At 42.7% G+C, this 21,230-nt stretch overlaps 1 protein-coding gene and 2 long non-coding RNA genes across 14 annotated transcripts; 2 read left to right on the top strand and 1 right to left on the bottom strand.

The window, feature by feature from the left end:
• Positions 1 to 1,712: 1,712 nt before the first annotated feature.
• LOC127316629 (uncharacterized) lies at positions 1,713 to 8,294 on the bottom strand. 12 transcript variants are annotated; one of them, XR_007860528.2, is made up of 9 exons: positions 7,095 to 8,289; positions 6,222 to 6,430; positions 5,533 to 6,033; positions 4,449 to 4,643; positions 4,214 to 4,286; positions 3,618 to 3,703; positions 2,522 to 2,654; positions 2,099 to 2,228; positions 1,713 to 2,023 (listed from the first exon to the last, which is right to left on the bottom strand). It is a non-coding gene; the product is annotated as an uncharacterized lncRNA (long non-coding RNA). The 12 variants fall into 12 exon arrangements; XR_007860529.2 differs by lacking the exon at positions 4,214 to 4,286 and adding an exon at positions 3,266 to 3,328 and having other exon boundaries at positions 7,095 to 8,288; XR_007860530.2 differs by lacking the exon at positions 4,214 to 4,286 and adding an exon at positions 3,003 to 3,025 and having other exon boundaries at positions 7,095 to 8,286.
• Positions 8,295 to 9,382: 1,088 nt separating this feature from the next.
• On the top strand, positions 9,383 to 11,117 carry LOC127316631 (UDP-glycosyltransferase 88F5). The gene has a single exon (XM_051347073.2). It carries the CDS (start codon positions 9,457 to 9,459, stop codon positions 10,900 to 10,902), a length of 1,446 nt encoding a protein of 481 aa, XP_051203033.1. The 5' UTR covers positions 9,383 to 9,456; the 3' UTR covers positions 10,903 to 11,117.
• A 3,207-nt stretch (positions 11,118 to 14,324) lies between these two features.
• LOC127316632 (uncharacterized) lies at positions 14,325 to 20,904 on the top strand. The gene is made up of 7 exons (XR_011749342.1): positions 14,325 to 14,528; positions 14,865 to 15,087; positions 16,027 to 16,129; positions 17,834 to 17,865; positions 18,198 to 18,253; positions 18,361 to 19,424; positions 19,761 to 20,904. It is a non-coding gene; the product is annotated as an uncharacterized lncRNA (long non-coding RNA).
• The last annotated feature ends 326 nt before the right edge of the window (positions 20,905 to 21,230 follow it).

Below are 21,230 nucleotides of genomic sequence, written 5' to 3'. Positions count from 1 at the left end.
GTGAATATAGGAGTTTTGTATATTGAAAGTGCAAATAAGTAAAGTGCATAAAATTAAACAACTATTGAGAAATAAAATGAGTTCCCGCACAAAAATATTAGGCGGTGGGAGATATGGTTCATGGTGATAGTGAATGTACCTGGTGGAATAAATTTGATAAGTGAATATGATTATTTTCATTTATATCTGAGTAGGCAAGCAACCCAAAAGAGAGAAAAACTCCTCTTGGTAGATTTCATTTTTCTCCAATGATTCTTTTGCCTGTTACCAAAACCATGGTCAATGCATCTATTAAGGTGGTTAAACCAGATCAAAGCTTTAAGCTTGGTGGTTCCTTGTTGTCCTCGAGTATTGTTAGATCCTCTTTGATATCGTGTCACTCGGGGGTTGCCGATTCACTAGCAAACAAGTTCTTGTCTATGAGTTCTCAAGATCATATTACGTGGGCCCTTAAATGAGATGGCAGCATTAGGTGCACAAAGACATTCATTCTCATATATAATTATCTTAATCATCATTCACAAATGGATGAAATTAAATAAGCACAACACATCTCACCAATCCCCTACATCGCCCACGCCTATGGAGTTCTACTCACACATGAGAGGAGAAAAGCACAATATAGAAATGTAAATTGAGTTCATCTCGATATTACCGTATCAAACCACAATATTTGAAGATCAAATCAAATACAAAACGAGATGGGAATAGAGGATCAAATATCTAATTTTACAAATATGAATCTCTCTGTCTCTCTCTCTCAGTACAAGTAGGATGTGATGAATGATTTGATGATCTAGAGGTGGCAGATCTTCGCGAGAGTCGATGGTGGTCTTCTCCTTCGTCAGATCCGATCTCCTCTCTTCTACTGTGTCTGGTGGATGCATCTCTCCTCTTCTTCTGTCGGGCTGTTTACGAAAAGTACTTGTATTGAGATGGAGAAGGCGGCGGCGCATAGTACAGGCGCGTGGTACGGGCTGCCCCGCCCGTATTGTTGCCCGCTAAACTCTCTGTTGCGCCTAGATCAAATTGGCTTCAATAGGAGATCTTCATATTTTATTGCAATCAGCTCATAAATGTCTTGGAACCTTCCAAAAGTGATGGTTTCCCGAAATACATAACTCAAAACAAGGTTCCGCCTCTATTGCGATATTAACATTAGTGGAAACACAAAATCCAATGAAAACCCAATGAAACCAAGTGATAAATAGCGAAGAATCCTCAGTACAAAGTGTGAAAATTTGGAGCTATCATTTGGACCAGTGGAAAACTTGGTTAGTGCATCAATTCAATATGTTATCACAACCAGGAGGTCTTAAGTTCAAACCCTCTCTTATGCAGTATTAAATCCAAAAAAAAAGGCCTCCCATATCCCATGTCTATGGTTTATCCATTTTGTAGTTTTGGACTTTTGAAAAACTTGGCTAATGTATCAATTCAATATGGTGGGCAACGTCGTGGTCCGAATGATATGGAAATCGACGCCGCGGGCGATGTGGGCTCGAAAGGGTCAGCCAAAAATCTGGTGGGAGGCGGCGGCGACATAAGGTAGAAGCGGGCGGGTTGAATGTTCCACACTCCGAGGGGAAAAGGGCTGCCTCGCTAGCGAAAACTGGGCATACTAGATTTAGATGTGCGCCTTGGCGCACGATCCCGTGAAACTCATTTCGATGAACATTCAATAGAATAAAGTTTACATAAAGCACACTTAATTACAAACAAAAAAGGAAACATTTATATACAACCAATATACAATAGTAGCAAACCCTCAATTGATATTTCAAGCAATAGTATGATATCTACAGACCTTCAAAGTTTACAGTAATACAGCACAGGGAAAAGCAAGTAAAGGTGGTATGAGCGTTGTTGCAGGTTGCCAGTCCAAAGTCTTGCAGAAAAAGAGGTGACCTGGTTATCTTCGTATTGAATCAGATACTACTACAGGACAAAACAAGTTTACATCGGTCATTTCTCTAATTGGTTGATATACCATGCGATCATCCAAGTTGGTACCAAGCTTCATCTATAATGTATACATATTAATATGGTACTGGCATTTCAAGAAATAAATAGGATGAGGAAAAGGAACATTTCTGACCTATATATTGGGGAGCCTGCACTTGTACAATGTACCATCAGTGTTGTATGTACCAAATTGGTACTTGAGTGTTAGTAATCAGCTGAATATGGGAATTAGCCTTCAGAGTAAAGGGGATACCATGGAATGTCTGAACAAATATACAGACAATCAGCTAGGTGGAAGTAAGAGAATGGTCCTTCATCAGTTACAAATATTATAAACATCTCCATGATTGTCCTCTCAAAAAATACTACTCCGTACCATTTTTTAAAGACAAATAGTATAAAGAGGATGGTCCCTCATCAGTTACAAATATTATGTCCTCTCAAGAAGTGCTACCATTTTTTTAAGACAAACAGTATTACCGAGTTTACTACTACTTACAACAGAACAACCTCCTTGACAAAACCTGATTCCACCAATTTATGCATCGCCACTCACCTTGGTCCTTTGGAGATGGAGCAGTTCGACGCCTTGCAGCTCACAGATGGAGGCTGCTACATCGCCGGCTTCGAGGCGCTACAGCTTGACTCCTAAACATAAATGACATCTAAAGATCTTCCATGCATAATCCCTGAAAATTTAATGTATAGAAAAATAGGCCGTGAAGAGATATGCACCAATTGACACCATCATTTAAGCATCAGCAAGGAGCAAGCATCATCATTCTAAATATATAACATCCAAATTCGACTGCTAATGAAATTACTAAAAATTATAAACATAACTGCCAGTGTGAAGTCCAAAGAAAAGAACTATGACTACTACATGAAAATCAAACCAATCCAGGCCATAGTATTTCTTTTCATGCGAAGGATAAATAATTGTTCCATGAAATTCAGAAAGCAGCAACTGAAGTTATTTGAACTCGAAACAATCCAGTGTGGAGGAACATGGTGAATATAAGGCCAGTGGTACATACCTAATCCATGAAACAATCTAATTCTAAGACATGTGGCAGCATGATGTCAGGCCAATCAAGTCCCGGAAATCAGAACAATTACCATTATTATGTGCATACAGCAAAAAGAAGCCCTCAAAATAATGTGAACGTTGCAAAGGACAAGAAGCAAAGGGGGATATTGTTTCACTAATACAACAGAGATCCATGTTGTAAACATATTTTACAATTTATATCTATATGATAATCAACTGCTGGTACAAAAACAATAATTCTTTGATTACCAAAGGCTAAAGGTATTGCTTTTTCATTTCATCAAACCAAGCTCCCCCCATCCGTAGAAATTTCTAATATAATAAAAAATGGAATCAAGACACAACATATAAAGCATGTAAATGACGCAAAAAGGCAATGGATTCATAATACGTGTCAATGTTCAATGTTTAATAAAACACCTACACGGTTATCATTGAACATCACATGATAACTTTGCACAGATTATAGATAACATCTTGAATATAGACCTTCACACTTTGTCCTAAACCCAAAAACAACCCCAGCCACCGACCATATGGCCATGATGGCAACAATTCGCAACCAATCTAACATAGACCTACATCACAAGGCAAAACTTACCAAGAATCGAGCAGGACATTAAATCCAGCCAAGCAGTGAATCTCACCAGCAATCCCCCCGGGCATCAATCTCCAGCAAGACAACCACTGGAAACAAAAAGGAAAGAACCGAGCAACCATATCAACCAAAAGCCATTCCAACTTTAACATGGGATGGATAGAAGCAACATGTTGTAGAGCTTAGGTTTGGCAACAAATTAGTACATTCACCTTAATCTGTATAACTATCTTTCCTAACAAAAGCTATTCGGATAACCGAGAAAACCATAATGATTAAATCCTGGTTTGTCCTGCTCTTTGACATTTTGATGAAAGATTGATATTAATTTCAACTAAAACCAATTATATATCTTTAAGAATTTCAGCTAAATGCAAACGAAGAAACCCACTTCGTCATTCTCCAAGCGAAATATATAAATGGAAAATCAGATAAAGAGCAAAACTATTCTATTTGAACTTACGGATTTAAAAGTAGAATATATGAACTGCAATAATGTCTAGCTAATCATTTATTAAAAGAAAAGAGCAAAAAATATATCTATTAGAACTGATCCATGAAAATGGTTAACAAAACAAAACAAAATTATAGTGGCCTACAAATAATCTCCTTGCCCGGCAGGTAAGCTCAATTACAACACCATCATTTGCACCGACATAACAGATGTGGTACCTAACCAAAATAATATTAGTAGAAAAGTTGTTGCTAAAGAAGCTGACTATGAAAAGTGTAAGAACACTCCAGATATGTACACCATATACACCCCTTTATAGAAGCATACATCCATCACTTAAACCATCGCTAAATCATACAGAGAGCAGGGCAGGGGCGTACCGAAAAAGTAGTGGCCACGCTACATCCACATGGTTGAGCAAGGCAGGGGCGTAGGGAAAATCTTCTGGCACGACCTCCACGTGGTCGGGAAGGAGATTGAGGTGGCAAGATCGAGCAAGGATTGAGGTGGCAAGGTCGAGCAAGGGATTTAGCAGCAAGTAGCGTCTTGGGAGACGAAGGCGATCGGCCCAGATCCTACACATCGATGACCACATCACCCACACCCCCCTCTATTTAATAAGAACTGTATTGTACAAAACCAAAAGAAACATGATGACAGAAAATGAATAAAACATGTAGATGATAAAAAAGACGAGGAGACTGCACTCCAAAGATGACATTGTTCTTAGTTCATGAGCTCAAAATGGAAGGTTCAAAAGTTCAGATTACATGAGGAATAATTTTTTTCAAAAATCACCTTCAATGACAATGTTTCAGATTTATTTTAGATGAAAGAAAGTCACCAAGAAAGTAAATAAATAATCTCAGATACAAAACAACAATAGTTGTGTATTTAATATTAGAAGTTACGATCAAGAATCAATTAACAGATAAGAGACTCGAAGAGTTATGCATGTAAGATGCCTACGTGGTAGTGATATGACGACAAAGAGTAAAGGTAAAACACTTTTAAGTGATGTGGGGAATTATAGATGATATTGTCAGCATTACACAGATACTATTCTATCATCTCCCACCAAGGGACGGGGTAAGAAAGTTTGACAGCTAACATTCAGCGCAAAACTCTTCATCACCAAAATGATAGATATCAAATTCATAGCTCGCTCAAGAGCCAACAATCATTAGTTCCACCAAATAACTGCCTGAAATCTGAAATTTTGGACCAGCCACTAACTTTGAATTCCATAGCCTGAGACTTACGATCAAATACTATCTTTATAGTTCAAAAATACGGGAATTGGTCTATAGCCCTTTATCTCTTTAGCTAAAAACCATAGTACAAGTCACCAATGCAGGGGCAAGTAATCCCGAAGATACATACAAAGCATATGATAAATAAGTTTATATTGTTTACTGATATATTATAAATAGAATTAAATATGAGATGGTAGAATAGAACTACCGAGAGAGAGAGCAAGTAAACGATGATGAATGGGGATGCGGAGCAGCCTGCCTCTCTCTATCTTTGGTAAATGAGTCCAAATCAACCTGCAGAAGAATCAGCAAATACCGTATTTTTCTTCAAAAACTCAACTCTCGGTAGCCAAAAAAAACACTGGAAGAATTAAAAACATTATGATACCCTTTGATCCTCGTCATTTCAGTATTCCAAAAAATATAAGACCAGCGAGCAGAAAGATAAATTATATACTTGAGATTACATGGCAACAAATAGCAGGCTCATACTAAAATGTTACATAAACTGATATACACTGACCTTTACGGTGTAAGGTCTAGCTCCCAAATTTTCCTATTCCAGAGGTTAAGTCTTGTATAACTTAAGTACGCATGATAACACAATTTTCTTGATCGAAATAGGATTTTCTGTAGACTGTAGGCATAGCTAAGAAAACAACAATGCCAACTTAGCGGCGACAAAGGCTTTGTGAAGTACGTGATGAACCTGCAATGCATTCACACAATGAAACTAAACCAAGCACTGCATCAGCACAAGAAGGCTGTTTGATGCACATGATGAATGAACCGGAATGCATTAAAAGAATAAAACTTTTATGTGAATTGAGATTTCAAAGAGCCAAATAATCAGATATTCAGAAACATAACAATTACAGTCAGATAAAGAGCTTATACCTAAATCTGTAGAAAAAGAGGACAGACATTTCATATTTCCCAGTCTAGCTGGGACATCGGCCACACCAGTGTGCTGGACTGCTGGTCATTGAAGTGTTCGATGCCAGCCATGCCAAGTAAACTGTAGAGATGTTGGTTTCTGCAGTGAGCCTTGAACAAAGCCCGCGCCATCAGTCGCTGGTGTCTCCCATGCCAATTGCTCTCAACAACTGCAAACCAAAGACATAAATCAATTAGTTTGCACTTAAGAAATAAAGCCAAAAAAGTACAGAGATGTCACTTAGTCATACAGATGAGCGATCAAGATCAGGAACACTATATAGTGAGATCAGTAGTTTTCTGCAGTATTTATTGCACTATTTGTGCTTGCATTTTAATTGGGTCATTTTTATTTGTAGAAATGCATATGGGCGCCTACATACACATTCGACCACTATGTCGGTCGGCGACAATGCCACCATGCTCCAAGACAGATCATACACCAAATGAAAATAGAAGAATGGATGTAAAAGGTTCATGCCTACCTCATTACATGTTACATATCTTCTCAACCTACCATAAAATCCAAAACAGTAAAGCTTGGATTAGTAAGTAATCATCCCATGATATGGATATATCTAATATACACTAGACGGAGGACAAATACTTTTAACTTGTACACTTAGAAACCAAGATAGCATTAGATTTTAGTAATGATACCGTACAAAGTCTAAATATGTAAAAAAAAAATGGAAACAATATAGTCTCAAACAAACCAGCACAAATTCACCATGAATCAGTCATCCATGTAACAATAATATATTGCATAGGGAACTCATATGTGTGTATTAAATCAAAAGAGAGTAATGTAAGAAAGTGTAGACGATTGCTCACCCTGTCTCAATATGGAAGAATGCAAGCAGCACATGATCCTCCTATTGAATGTCGAGTACGACGCAGAGGCAGAGCAGGAGCGAGGCAAGCTTTGCCCATGTACCTCCAAAACAGAAAGGGGAATATTACTCCAGCTAATTTTCAAAGGAGAAGATATTGGAAAAATGGATACTACAGATTAGCACTAATATGCTGAGTTGTGTATTTTTCTGTATGAGGTCCTTGCAAGGGAACAAGTTCACTTGTCCTATTCCATCAGTTATTGGCCTGACCGAATGCTGCATCTCCGTTTGGCCTTGCACCAAAATAAATATCAAGAGTGAGGGTGTGTGTGAGAGAGAGAGAGAGGAAGAGCTAGGACCTGCACCGTTGAAGCCCTCCTCCAGCCTCTATGCATGAGAAAGATGAGTCGGGGATGAGGGGCAGAGCCACTTCGGCCGCCGGCGCCGGCCGCCGTCTGAGCCGAAGAGAGGCTGGAGGCTGGCAGGAGAAGCCCCGATAATCTTTCTGCCTACTCTGTCATCAATTGCCTCTTCACGTCTCCTCCATCTTTGCTGCTGACAATTCTTCTTAGCGCTAACCACCAACGGCCTGAGGAGCAGCTCAAGCGGCAGCCCATGAACCTCCTGCTGAGAGCCGGAAAGGAGGGAACCAAGGGATGGAGGGGCGCGTGAGATCGGCTGCGGGGAACCAGGATACGGAGCGGCACCGCCCGAGGCTAAAGGAGAAGGTTCAATCGAGGTTGGGAAGGAGGAGAACGCGAGGGGATTGTGCAGGCGGCGGCTAGGGTTTTCCATCCGAGTTGGGGATTGGGGATTGGGGGCGCGAGGCCCGTGTGCTAATGGTGTGCCGCCACCGAGCAGCCCGCACCGGCCACCGAAGGAGAAGACGGAACCACCCCGCGCGGAGAACATATTTTCCGCGGGGCGAGCGGCGGCCGAAGGCGAGCTCGGCAGCAGGGAGAGGGAGCTGGGGAGGCGGCGGCTGCATCTGCGGGATTGGAAGGGAGAGGGAGCGACGGGATTGGAGAGGAAGCCACGCCCGACGCGAGAGTCTGGGCCGAGCGGGCTTTCACACGACCCATGCATAAAAAGTGGGTCTGCGGGAGGGCCTCAGCGCCCTGGACGAACGGCCGGCCGAGATCGCGCCACGTCAGCTCGATCGGACGGCCGAAAATCCAAAGCGCTGTGAGAGTTCCATGGGGGTGCAGCAATCATACCGTGGGATGACGCTTCATGGGGGAAATCTATGGTTCACCTAAAAAACATTTAAAGTTTTCGAAAATATACGATAACTATGTCGGGATGTTTTTGACATCTAAACCATATTAAGAATCGGCTATTATAATTTTTGCTCTTTTTCGGATATACTACTTCCATCCTAGAGCTTAAGGCTTATATTTGTTTTGAAAAGCTAAAACAAAGTAAAATTTGACCAAACTATTAGAATAATCTATCAATAAGTATGATATTTTACAGATATCATACGAAAATATATTTCATTATCTATCTAATGATACTGATTTTGTATATTTTGCAAGTTAAAGATTTTTTGTAAAAACTTAGTAAAACACTATATAGTTCGACGTTCTAAAAGTAATACTCCCTTGAATCCAAATTAATTGACTTAACTTTATCTAAATATGGATGTATCTAGACACGTTTGTTGACTAGATATAGAATATTTTCAGGAACAAGAAAATCAGAAGAATCTTCCTCTCTATTCACAACCATTTCGCGTTTTTGGCTTCCATTAGTTTCTTTTCTTATTCAAGCTATAGTTTAATATAAGAATCCATTTTTCGTTTCAAAAAAATATATAAAAATCCATTATTTCTCAAACTAATGAAAATCATTCTCTTATAGAAAATGGTTCGAAAATCCCTATTCCAGACAATGATGTCTGCCTTATGAGCCTGTTTAATGGGGTGCATCTACCCCGGCTTATGTGGTTTAGGAATGCATGACCGATACATCAAGAGTACTACATTTATATCTAGATAAAATTAAGTCAAATAATATGAACTGGAGGGAGTATAAGTCTTAAACTTAGGATTGAGGTACTAGTATTAGAGATTCTCGCAGCTGTGTGAGACAATGATCTCAGTCCGAATAATGTCCCTAAGGTTCAGGGACAAAGGGCATGGACAAAGACCTTTATAGAGTTTGATGTAAAGTTTACAGTTAGCGCACTGATTGGTTGCCATTTTTTCAAGAATACAGATTTACTGCCATTTGCTTACAAATATGCACGGTTCCTCGTGCAACCCATCTGCTGCTTCACTCATCAGTCCTAGTCGGTCGACGCTCCAGAACGGACACGCACGACGGGACGGGGACAAGACAAACAAATCGTTGCCAAGATGGCCGGTGCCGCGACCACCATGACGATGCCCAGGAAGACGGTGGTGCTCTACCCGTCGCCGGGCATGGGCCACCTGGTCTCCATGATCGAGCTCGGGAAGATCTTCGCCGCCCGCCACCTCGCCGTCACAATCGTCGTCGTCGACCCGCCGTTCAACACAGGCGCGACGGGTCCGTTCCTGGCCGGCGTCTCGGCGGCCAACCCTTCCATATCCTTCCACCGTCTCCCCCCGGTGAAGCTCCTCGAGCCGGTGGAGTCCAAACACCAGGAGGCGCTGACCTTCGAGGTGGCCCGCGTCTCCAACCCGCACCTCCGCGACTTCCTCGCCGGCGGCGCCTCCCCGTCCGTCCTCGTCATCGACTTCTTCTGCAGCGTGGCCCTGGACGTGGCCGCGGAGCTCGGCGTCCCCGCCTACTTCTTCTTCACGTCGGGCGCGGCGGTCCTGGCTTTCTTGCTGCATCTCCCGGTCCTGCACGCCCAGAGCGGCGCGAGCTTCCGGGACATGGGGGAGGAGATGGTGCACGTGCCGGGGATCCCCTCGCTGCCGGCGACGCACCTCATCCTGCCGATCATGGACCGCGACGACGCGGCATACACGGGGTTCCTGAACATGTGCGGCGACCTGTGCCGTTCCCAGGGGGTCATCGTCAACACCTTCCGCTCGCTGGAGCCTCGCGCGGTCGACGCCATCGCCGCCGGGCTCTGCGCGCCGTCCGGCGTGCCGGCGCCTCCGGTGCACTGCATCGGGCCGCTGGTAAAGCAGGATGAGACGGCCGTGAGCCACGGCGGCGTGGAGTGCCTGGCGTGGCTGGACACGCAGCCCGAGGCGAGCGTGGTGTTCCTCTGCTTCGGCAGCCTCGGCCGGTTCGACGTGAGGCAGACCAGGGAGGTGGCGACGGGGCTGGAGGCGAGTGGCCAGAGGTTCGTGTGGGTGGTGCGGAGCCCACCCAGCGACGACCCGGCGAAGAAGTACGAGACGCCGCCGGAGCCCGACCTGGCCGCGCTCCTTCCGGAGGGCTTCCTGGAACGCACCGAGGGCAGGGGCCTCGTGGTCAAGTCGTGGGCGCCGCAGCGCGACGTGCTGGCGCACGGCGCCGTGGGTGCTTTTGTGACGCACTGCGGGTGGAACTCGGTGCTGGAGTCCGTCATGGCGGGCGTGCCGATGCTGGCATGGCCGTTGTACGCGGGGCAGCGTATGATTAGGGTTTTCTTGGAGGAGGAGCTCCGGCTGGCCGTGGCGGTGCAAGGGTACGACAAGGAAGGTGGCGTTGTGGAGGCCGGGGAGGTGGCGGCGAAGGTGAGGTGGATGATGGACTCCGACGGCGGGAGGGCGCTCCGGGAGCGCGCGCAGGCGGCGATGCGACGGGCCAGGGAGGCTGTCCGTGAGGGCGGGGAGTCTGAGGTGACGTTGGCACGCCTGGTGGACGCGTGGACACGTGCTTGATCAGCCATGGAATGGAAGCTACCGTATTATGTGGGTTTCAAGTGTGTAGATTGATAGTGTCTTGCTCTTAAGTCTGAGGACGACTGTCGTGAGTCGTGACGGGACAGAGACTGCCTCTGCGGCGACTTGCCGTTCTTTCTTCCCGTCACTGGCGGCCATAGTGGTTCGCCATGGGCGGGTGCGTGGTCTCGCGTCCATTTTCCTTGTACGTCCCCCTCCTAGCAGCGGCGGGCCCAGGATTTCAAGGTTGTGTATTCAAAATTCAAAGGGAATTTTTTTTTGAGTCTAAAGCCTACTTTTTGGCATGTACTACTATGATTTATGGCTCCGTTTTTATAAACTAGCTACTCACTTCAATACCTGTAATTTGTTGATGCTCACATTGACAAAAATGGTTGTTAATATGTAGCACCTACGGACAGTTCATATTTAACTTTGCGAGCCATAACGTACTAACCAAGTCTTTAGCTTTTCATGGCACTTTATTCCACATTTTGTTTGTGCAAAGATCACTCGTCAGTATAAAGTATAAACCCAGCTGCACTGTACTTCCTACAGGGCGGCTAGTTTTTTCGTTTGAAAGGGCAACTATCAGCTAGCATCCTATAGTTCAACCGTATAATATACAGAAGATATGGAAACAATTTGAGCCTAGTATCACAGATTCATAGAACATCATAACATGAACTTGGTGATGAGGAGGCGTGGAGACGACGAACCTGGTTCTAGTCAAGATGGTCATTGGCAAGGCGACACAAGGTCTCGCGGTTGAAGAAAGCAACAGGCAAAGAGGCGTTGCGGCGGCTACGCTGGTCTTGGGGACGGCGAGACGGAGAGTCAGGGAGGCCGGGGTTCCTTCATCGTTGTTTCGCTCGACGCCGTCGTTGAGGCCTCTAGGGTTTAGCTGATAAGCGGCTCGTTGGGGATCGGGGAATCAGGGACGATCTGCGAACTGCTATCAGGAGAAGCCACGACCTTTTTTTTTTTTTTTTTTTTTTTGAGAATTGGAGAAGCCACGACCTGGAGTCTGGCGCTTGGGGTCCAGGCGTGGGCAGCGCTGGGCCTGGGATCGATTTGGGCCACAGCTAGCTGGGCCAGACGAGAGGTTCGCTCGCTTCTGTCTTGGATTCAAGTTGGAATATTGTGCTGTGTCTCTTATTTTCGTCTTTTACCATACATATACCTCCTATGCACTATATATATGTAGTTTTTTGTCAAATTTTTTGGGTATGCATTTGAATACCCTTGAATTGAAGTGGGCCCGCCCCTGCCTCCTAGCTAATGAATGAACGACTGGATCAGAGACTTTCCTACTCCTACTTATTTTCCCTCACCTTTTCTCCATGTGGGTGGTCATGGTGATGACGACAAGGCAAAGAGCAAAGGTTTGTGAACGGGTAAAGCTGCATTTCTCCTATAAATGTTGCAAGACTACCCAGCCATCTAGGGGGTCTGAGAGGGGCAAATCAATCTGGTTCGTTCGTTTCACCAGCCACAATCCCACTTTTCACCACAGCCATCGGATGTGGTAGTTTTTTTTCCACCTTTTGCTTGTTTGATTAGGTCAATGACGAATGGGACCCAGCGTGTGTAGGGACGGCGAGCAGTGGCAGCGAGGCCGCTCGTTCACGTCGCCTTTCTCCCCTCGTTTTCCTGTGCGCGTGGGGTGGGTGAAAACCCTAGATCAGCCCGTGGTGACCTCCCCCAATCCCTCGTCTCCTCTCCCCCGTTCCTCCTCCCCCAACCCACGCCGCCTCCACTCCTCCTCCCAAGCAGGACGCAGCCGACGTGAGCAAGGACGGAACTCGGGCGCCGTGGGAGAACGGCCGCGGGGCGCTGCTGCGTGGAGCGCCAGTCACCGCCGGTTACCGACCGACGGGGGCGCCTTGACGCGGCCACATCGGCGGCAAGGACTTCGCGCTCGCACGAGGGCGGCTGGACGGGGCAGCGGCGAGCGATGGGGTCGGCCGGATGCGGCAACCGGATGGGGACGGCCGCGATGGTGGCCCGGAGGAGCGTTCATGGAGGAGGACGCCATCAACGCGGAGAGTGGCGGCTGCCCGGCGCTGCGAGCTCGAGAAGATCGTCCACAGCCGGCCAGGGCGCGAGGGCTGCAACGGAGGTGGGGTCGATATAGGTGGTGGTGGAGGCCTCCTCCTCCCCCAATTCTTCCGCTCCTGAAGGCAGTGGTGGAGGCTCGCCGACATGCCTAGGAGACGCGGGTTCGCTCATGTTTTCTTCCCCCTCCTCCCTCCACTCTTCATCTCTGTCTATCTCTGGCACTTAGCTGAGGTGGAGTTTGCCTTCCATGGCTAGGTCAAAGCTCCTAAGTTCTGGTGAGCCACTTCCAAGCCGGACCCTTGATCTACATCCACGGCGACCTGGGTTGGCCACAAGAGGGATTTGTTTGTAGCTTGAGGTAGTGTATGAAAATAAATTGTATATGTGCATCCAATGGGCGAGATATTGGTCATCCAAACAACACAAACCTGGATTTTCTAGCACGCTGCTGATTGTTGCTGTAGTGGATGTATTTTTGAGATTTGAAAGAGGCCAATGGAAGCTACATAACTCAAGTCAGCGACTTCTAAAAGGCAGAAACGCTTTTGAATTTCATAAGATGACAAAAATGTCAGTAATAAGACAACATCAAGGTATAATATATTTTCCCCATTGTATCTTGTTTGTTTTATTCAAAAAACGTTATATGTGCCCATACTAAAGTTATCTTCCTGAATGTAGAGCTGTAAGGCATGCACCAAATGTTTAAAGCATGGCTTGCTCTTTTGGAGAAGGGTTCGGTAGAAGTTAATTGGAGAATGGGTTTCCCTGCTATAGAGATACCTGTAATAGCATCCAAGATCCCAAAGCCCCTTCTTTATGGGAAACCTTCAAAAGATGTCTGAGGTTTGCTTTTCTTTGTGTGTCCTACTGTAAAAGGAGAACTTCTGATGTACAATTGAAAATAGCAGTCTTGTTGAATGGCATTTCTTCTTATGTGCTAATGGTATTGTTTGCATTTGGTAAATGAATATGTAACTCTGTCAACATGTTTCAACATGCATGTATTGGCTCTAGGATATGACAAGATGAATATGATAGGGTCATATGTCTTTTGGAGTGTTCCTGTGTATATATTTTACCGCTCTCATTGTTCTACAGAAAAGAAAGTTGTTTAAATAGATCCATTTTCTCTTTGATTCAATCTAATATTTTATCCAGTGTTAACATGGTTTATCACGGTTAGTTATGCTTCATTGCGCGATATTTATATGCGCAGGGACAAGAGGGCAAGGATTTTGTTAACACAGAGAAAACAAAGAGGAATATCAATGTCTCTGAATATCTCGTTCTTGTGATACTTCTGGGCTCTTTGGCCCATGCCTCTGGCGGTCGACTATCCTAGCAGCGTTTTGTGTATGACCACTGTAAGAATAAGCTGAGAGTTATTTGTCTTGGTGTCTTACTTTAGTTCATCCTTTCCAGCTGCTCCCTATACTCCTATCATGGGAAACGAGGAATCAGGTAATGGAGATACACATTTTTGTGACTATTCTTAATTTCCATCACCGAGGCTTGGAACTGAGGATATTCTTCGTTTGACGGTCTAACCCATAATGGTGCAGGTTAGTCTGGTATTCTCTCAATTGTATTTTTTTTTTTTTTGCAAAGGGAAGGTCTATTGTCTTCCCTTTAGAGCCTCCAGTAATGCTGAAATATTTTGCAACGGTGGGATGCCTTAATTTTTTTGCGTTGAATGACTAGCTTCTTTAGGAGGCATATTTTGTGCCCGCTTGGCCATATTTGAGAATATAGGAATATATCATTAATACCTCCATGGAGCTTTTGATCCAATGGCATACATGATCAACACTCTTGTTTTATTCGTGATTGTTCTTTACAACTGTGAGAGACTTCTATGTACTTGGTATTTACTGTTTTGTCTCATCTTTTCCATGCAGGTGACACCTCTTGTCTGGTTGGAAGTCCAACTTGTAAAACATTCAAGAAGGAACGGTAGAGAAGTGGGTCTGCATCAAGGAGAGTGTCCGTTGCAGCTGTCACACATTTCTTGGGGATGGATGGTAGCGGCAGCGAGAAACAGAGGTGACAGCACGCACGTCTGCCTCCGCCCCAACGTCTCTGTCGACTGGACACCTCCGCACCGCCTCCATCCTCCCGACGGTGAGTGTGAGGTGGCCTCACAACTGTCTTCTCTTTTCTATTTCTAGGTTGTTAGATCTATCATGTTAATTTTGTGGTTTTTTATTGTGTTATCATCCGATGCATCCATGGCTTCCCCAGATCACAACCAATCACCAGACATCCAGGGAATGTCAATTTACGAGTAGTTTCAATCTTCAGGGAAATAGTAGTAGTGTGATTTGGCTCTACCAAAGTAAAAATATTGTCGGATTAGATATGTATCATCATTGTGATTTAAAACGGAAATGGAGAAGAGATGTCATTATATAACATAATTTTGTCTGGCCCTATATTTTTCTGTTGTGGCTCCCTTGACAGAGAAGGAGTAGTACGTGTTCTGGTTCCCTAGAGAGATCTCCTGTTTCTTGTACACAATGGAATTAGGCCGATTGAGTTTCTACAATGTTTATTTGTTACAAAAATAAAACTATTTGTCAGCCATCTCTCTGCATTTTATCCATGCAGATACAGTTTAGTTATTAGGGTTGCATTATGTAGATGCATTTGCACAAGCTCCCTCTGATAATATCAGATCTTAGAGAAAACCTCTATAATATTAATATGAATGTCTTCTCTTTCATATAATGTTCATTGATAAAACCTTTTGCATGACCGGGTTCAGATTTTAGGATTGATTCTCCAATCAATCTGCTATAAGATAAATATTAAGAGCTTTACTTTTTTCATTGAATGCTCTTGTAGCCACATATAAAATAAATGTGTGCTCTCATTTGTGTATATCAACAGCTGAAGTTTAAGCTTGGCAAGTTTAATTACACACATTGAAATGGCTATAATGGGTCCGTAGTATGTTTGTTTGTCACCCTTACTGTATATTATCTGATCCGCTCTGCTACAAGATGACATCCCGATCTGCACAAGATAAGAACCTTGTCTGGTATTATTCCATTTTTTCAGGTTTTTGCTGATGTGGGTGGGTTTGGACCGGCTTGGTTTTCTGCTAAGGCCCTTGATATAAATGAACATAGCTCATTCATCAGCTATAAGGTCTACAGAGAAGGTTGGTTCCGATTTCTGCAATACATATAAATGAACATCAATCACTCAACGTAAGAACACATTTTCGACATCAGGATATGTAAAATAGATAATTTCCCAAATAAAAGTATATATGTGGCTAACAAAAGGGTACTTTACTAAGCTTATAAATTCCGAGCTTAGCCATTTGCACACAACAGGTCGGGAGTAGTAATAATGTATATCCAGCATTGGATTGACGAGTTTCTCTGTGATTTTCGGTAGTGTTTCTTGGCTATATTCAGTGATGTTTAGATCGCAGATACAAAAACACAAACAATTGTTGTGCCATAACCTGTTCTGCTTACATTAACAAAACACGTAGTACTTAGGCTGCCATTTGGCTTGATTTTTTTGAGAGAGTTTTTCCATCAAGTGACAAGTTGTATATCCAGCTAGCCCTGTTTTTCCTAGCTTTGTCAGGACTGGGAGGGTTTCTCCATGGGAGTACTAGAGATAGAGAGAAGAAAAAATTCCTAACGTGATACTTCTCCATGTGAGATGTGTTTCAGGGTGTTTTCGGCAGGGGCTCTAATTTGATATCGTATGTAATCGAACTACATTTAAATGGTTACAGAGTGGACAAGTGATTGTTCTTCTCTTCTTTCGTGTATACTGGTTGATCTAAGTTATGAATGTGTTCTTTTGTGTATTAGGTCTAAGTTATGAATTGTTCTCGAACCTGTACATAAGTGAACCTCTATTCATCTAAGATACTGAGATCCAGTGCTTGTGCCATTCAGTCACAGTAATTATTAGTATGAAATATATTGCTTCACGTATGCAGGGGCAATGAGATGAGGTTGGTTCTACAAGTAATCACATCTGCAGCTTTAGGTTCGGTTTTGCTATTTGATCTGAGTCCATATTTATTTAGTAAATTACATTGTATCAGTTGTATATGATCTTCGCAGGGAGCAATATTGATGTCTTTCTGCTCTAAAAGATTTAAAAGTGGCATTCCCTTTGGCAATATTGCTATTTCCCCTCTTTGTACCTTTAAAAGTGGCATTCTCTGAGTCTTGCTATTTGTATTTGATCTATAAGGTTCTAGAGAATACTTGGTTTAATACTACATGCTAGACAAGATGATTTCCTTATAATCTACAAGATTGCATTGCTACTTGGTGGTTGTGGTTTTTTTAACCTTTTCAGAGATAGAAGAAAGTGTGTTCTACAGTTCTACTTGCCACAATTAGTTTATATATATAATAGTACCCTTTGAAGACATGGGTTTTGGAAATATTTGAAGTGTACTACATTGTACTGTAGTAAGTAGAAAACATCTATAAATTCAGTAGCATGCACTGATGGAATTACTGGTGGACTTAATTTGTCTTTTGACTCAGCCACCGAGGTCTTATGTCCTAAGTTTTTGTACTACATAGTATGGTTTGTAAGCAGCAAACAACTATAAATTCAGTAATCATGCACTCACGGATTTACTGGTGGAATTTGTTTAATCTTAATGGAAAATAGGCAACATTTGTTTCCGGTTCTTGAAAAAAAGTCTTTTTTGACTCAGTCACTCAGGCCTGATGTCCTAATTTTTTTACTACATGGTACGGTAGTAATAAGTACCAAACAGCTATATATCCAGTAGTCATGCATTCACGGATTTACTGGTGAACATGATCTGTCATTTGAATCAGGCATGATGTCCTAAGTTTTGCTTCATGTGTTGCAGGTGTTGCCTACACTTCTTGACCGTCTATCAAGGTTCTTAGCAAGCACTTCCTCTCAAATGCTTCCAAGTTACTGATTCCTCTTTATCCAATGCATACAAGATGAATTCTTTTAGCTTCCACTTCAATGATATGCCTCTTAGCCACCTCAATGTTAATTATTGTTTAACGTAGCGATAAGGCTATCCAAACAAGTAATTCTACATCCTCTTTCTTAGTTAAAATTGAATCTTTATTAAGAAAGAAAATTATGTAATATGTGGGCATCATTTGTACTCATTGTAGCTTGTATCTTTGGTCTTGTTTATTCTGAAATAATTGCATGTGCGATGTAAGGACTAATGGGTATGCATGTCGTGATTTCAGGAATTCAGGCTAAAGAAGCTACAGAATCAGCTTTTAAGGATGGAAAACAGCTATTGGTGAGTGACTTGATCATTAATATTATTATTTAGTTGCATTTAATGTTCTGCCTTTTATGTCAATGATTTTCTATGCAATATATGACATGAACTAAAGTTTCCTACAGCAGGACTACCATCTGTACCAGGTTCCACATAGATGTTGTTTGTCAGATGAAAAGGTCCTGGTTTGTTTCTGTTCAGCTGATGCCGAGGGTGAAATTGAGATGAGAGGAAGCATGCTTCTCATTACAGAATTATGTGATCACTTTGTACCTACAAAGAAAGCAACCCATACAAAAAAGTACGTCTTTCTGTGCATTCTTATGTTTATTTGTATCTATACTACATTGTTTTAATCGGCGAGCGAGTTCTCATGGCTTGCTGTATGGCGGCCGTGATGCATCGGCGAATTTCACTCGTGCTTTCTCTATTTGCATTCAGATATCACGTATTTATCGTGTACAAGCACACCAATACTTTTCATGTATTCTCTGCTTTCGTATGTCGTATGGTGTTTGTCAGCGATATACCCAATCTCTGACCGTTGCAATTGAATTCTGCTTTCCTTGTTTCACCTTACTAGACATTGCATGCCCTCCCGGTTCCCTAATTAAGAATTCCATGTGAACTTCTAATATTCTAGGAAACATAAGTATAACCGAGGTGTTTTCTGCATGTATGCAACAAAATATTAACAAATGGATTGCTTATTGTCGATTTGGGAAACCATGAGTTCTGATGCTTTCCTTGCTTATGTCATCACCATCCCTTATAATAAGTTGTGATACCATTTCTTGCTGATGCTTCTTCCGTGGATTAGGCTCTTTGTAGCACATGGGAAGCTGAACTTCGTTGTTTCCGAGGACCAACTACTACTGTATTCCTCCCTATGTCAAAATTTATCCAGTTCAGATCCACCTTAAATACCATCAGAATTATCTGCAATCTTTGTTTTAATCCTAACTACAAATAGGAAAGAGTATATCTTTGGACTGGTCGTTTCTATAAGTTGCAACCTATCTGAGAACATCTACTTATGGATTGTTGCAACAACTAGGCAGCTCTGAGGTAGTAGTGTATGCCGATTTTGTAATTGCCTTCAATCTGAAGTGGCGGTCCTGTACTTGTAGTGCTTGTGGAGGTGGCCAAGACCATGTACCACATTATTGTCTTCATGGCACTCGATCGGGTATGATTTGTTACCCTCACTGTTGCTGCTTAAACTTTTTTTTACTTCCCACTCTAATTGATGAATAAAACTAGGGTATCAATTAATCTTGTTGGGTATGTGATGGGATGGGGAGGGCTGGTGTGTCATGTGTGTGTGGTTTAGCACCATGGGAAGAAGCAACACAGGGGATATAGCAGGGATCTTATGGCTGCTGTCATGGCGACCATTCTGTTCCTGCATTTGTGTGTTCTTATTATTGTTTGGCTTGGGGGTAATTGTGATTTATGAGAAATGGGGTAGCCATCTGATACTAATATTAAGAAAGTGTGAGTTTAACCATTTTTTCTCATGCAGAAATTACGCATGGGGCTGATCCTCGCCTCGGTGGTTAGAGTGATTCTATCTCGCATGATGATTCCAGTAACTATAAGTTCTAGGGGAGTATATATTGTATGTTTCATGCTTTAGTTTTAAGTTTGAGGAGAGGTACAGAAGAAGGTTACATATATTGCAGCTTCTTTGACTTTACAATACTGATAAAAAACTAATCCTTCCGATTCATAATATTTGTCCCTAATATGGATGTATCTAGAACTAAAATGTGTCTAGATACATTCATATTGGCGACAATTAATATGAATCGGAGGGAGTACTTTCATTTTTCAATTCGCTAGGTGTCCCAATTTTTACTTTAATTTTTCTTAGGGGTAGATTATCAACTACTAATTTAGTTTCTGAAAATGAAAATCGGAAGGCAACCTCTTTTTCAGAAAACCAAACAACTGTGGAATATGGAATATAGAAGGGGAATATAGTTTCATATGTATTTGATTCATTACTTCACTGCAAGGTCTCGGTCCTGAACCCACGTTATTCTACCAGCAAACCCTGTATAAGCATGTAGGTTGCTTGATTTTAGTGAAGAAATAAAGCATATTTGAAACTCCACATTCCGGCCAATAAATATTTCACAATTTTCTATAGAGGCCACATTTTGCGGCTATGATTTCCTGAAATTGCACCATTTTCTATAGGCCTGTTCAAGGGAACACGTTTAGGATGTGCCAAGTAACTTAGTTTCTACACTTGTATGGCGACGAGAGGTCATGGTGATTTATTATTTTGCGTTCTGCGAATTTTTTACTATTTAGCATATATGTATTATTTTCCAGTATTATGGCTATCTAACCAAGAAGGTTTACATTGCCTTCCAAGTAGTTGCATTGTCATGATAACTTGTGAGTCAAGTCTCTGCTTTTCTTTGTCAGTAAAATCTCTTGCTCGGCAATGCATTTAAGAAGAAAAGAGGAAATACCCCTCTACAATCACTCTCATAATAATTTAACAGCCACTACCGTATGAAACATGCATCAAGCTCAGGCAATGAATTATCTTTTCGAGAATATAGGCAGTGAATTATCATGCAGTCCCGTGCACCTTTCTTAATTCCAGTTTCAAAACATTTTTCAGATTCATGTATGGTTTTTCTCATCAAATATCAAGCGAGGAGCCGCAAAGAGAAACGAGAAACCCATCTCCACGGCATGAAGACTGGTGAGCTGGGAAATGCTCCATGTTGAAATTGAAACTTTTGATTCCGGTTCACGATACGCCCACTTAGGAGCTGAGCTTGGAGTGATGCGAAGTCTTTCTGCCGTTGATTATTTTCAAGGTGTTCATTTTGCCCCACAGCTGGCTGCGCAGTTTATATGCAAATACCTATGGGAGCCAGCAACTTCAGAGTATTGCTGACTCTGTATCAGTTAGGGTGGCCAGCTACTGGGCCTGTGGTTAATGGAATTATAGTTCTTCTGTACAAATTTT

Source organism: Lolium perenne, chromosome 7, assembly GCF_019359855.2.
Source record: "Lolium perenne isolate Kyuss_39 chromosome 7, Kyuss_2.0, whole genome shotgun sequence".
Classification (NCBI taxonomy): Eukaryota; Viridiplantae; Streptophyta; class Magnoliopsida; order Poales; family Poaceae; genus Lolium; species Lolium perenne.
Note: the sequence above shows the minus strand (reverse complement) of the source record. Positions and strands in the feature narration are given on the sequence as shown.